This window comes from Sinocyclocheilus grahami, unplaced genomic scaffold (assembly GCF_001515645.1).
Source record: "Sinocyclocheilus grahami isolate Dianchi unplaced genomic scaffold, SAMN03320097.WGS_v1.1 scaffold6069.1, whole genome shotgun sequence".
NCBI classification, from domain to species: Eukaryota; Metazoa; Chordata; class Actinopteri; order Cypriniformes; family Cyprinidae; genus Sinocyclocheilus; species Sinocyclocheilus grahami.
The window spans coordinates 2,191-3,387 of NW_015510592.1; the positions used below are offsets into that span (position 1 = coordinate 2,191).

Below are 1,197 nucleotides of genomic sequence, written 5' to 3' on the forward strand. Positions count from 1 at the left end.
ATATCATATTATATTATATTATGAGTGGATGTTCATGCATTTATTTCCCACAGAGGAACAGATGAGTTGCTGGGAGTGATGGACAGGGTTCACATTGTGAATTCCACTCTGGGAAAAGCACTAGGAGGAGCTGCTGGTGCGTATAATTATCAAACATCATCTTTACATAGTCAAGCTACTATGTCAGGCAAAATAACACATTCAATCGTTTCTTTGCTAAGAAGGCTGAAGCAATTTCAGTCCTTTCAAACATGTATATTTCTAACTCTCTGTCAGGTGGTTACACTGTCGGACCCAAGGCTTTGATTGAGCTTCTGAGACAGCGGTCTCGTCCGTACCTCTTCTCGAACTCCCTCCCTCCTCCTGTGGTGGGCTGTGCCACCCATGCTGTGGAACTGCTGCTGGCGTCCAATGAAATCGCTCAGTCCATGGCAGCTAAAACCATGAGGTTGGACTGGAGTGGGCGCTCTGTGATATTTGTAGATTGGGTTATACCCTTTAGCTTGCGTTACTGCTCTCTTTTTGTGGGAAGTAGATAAGCAGCAGAGTTAAAACAAACTGTTCAAAGTAACAGTCTGTCTGGGATGACATTGCAGTCAAAACAAAAAGAGCAGACTTTTGCTGGTTCAGTATGAAAGTATGAATGCTTTTAAGAATAAAGGATTTTTGGAGTTCATTGAGCTAATGATAACAATGGTCTATTGTGCGCCTTTTCTTCTTTCCAAAAGGTTCAGAAACAACATGACCCAGGCAGGGTTCACCATTTCTGGCACAGCTCATCCTATCTGTCCTGTGATGCTGGGAGACGCTCGTCTGGCTTCACTTATGGCTGACGACATGCTAAAACTAGGTAAGAATTCAGATATATATAGTCCATCTAATTTTTTTTCTACAAAACAAATTATGCAAGCCCGGCAGCCTGTTTAAAAACAATGGCTTTCTCACTTTGTCATCAGGAGTGTATGTGATCGGTTTCTCCTACCCAGTCGTTCCCAAAGGAAAAGCCCGCATTCGAGTCCAGATCTCTGCAGCTCACACTGACGAGGACATTGATCGTTCCGTAGATGCCTTCATACAGACCGGCAGGAAGCATGGTGTCATTTCCTAATGTCAGCAACACAAGAGTGAGGTTTAAGTTACATATCATAGCAAAAAAAAATGCTACTGCGATCAGCGAAGGTCAAAGGATATTTGTAT

At 43.0% G+C, this 1,197-nt stretch overlaps 1 protein-coding gene across 1 annotated transcript in view; it reads left to right on the forward strand.

The window, feature by feature from the left end:
- Positions 1-1,191, forward strand: part of LOC107577441 (2-amino-3-ketobutyrate coenzyme A ligase, mitochondrial) — a gene marked incomplete at its 5' end in the record, with an annotated part of 3,376 nt that extends 2,185 nt beyond the window's left edge. The window contains 4 exons of the mRNA XM_016263518.1: positions 54-136; positions 277-448; positions 729-850; positions 957-1,191. Of these exons, the coding sequence (XP_016119004.1) occupies positions 54-136; positions 277-448; positions 729-850; positions 957-1,108 (529 nt within the window). The remainder of the gene's footprint in view (positions 1-53; positions 137-276; positions 449-728; positions 851-956) is intronic.
- Between the last annotated feature and the right edge of the window lie 6 nt (positions 1,192-1,197).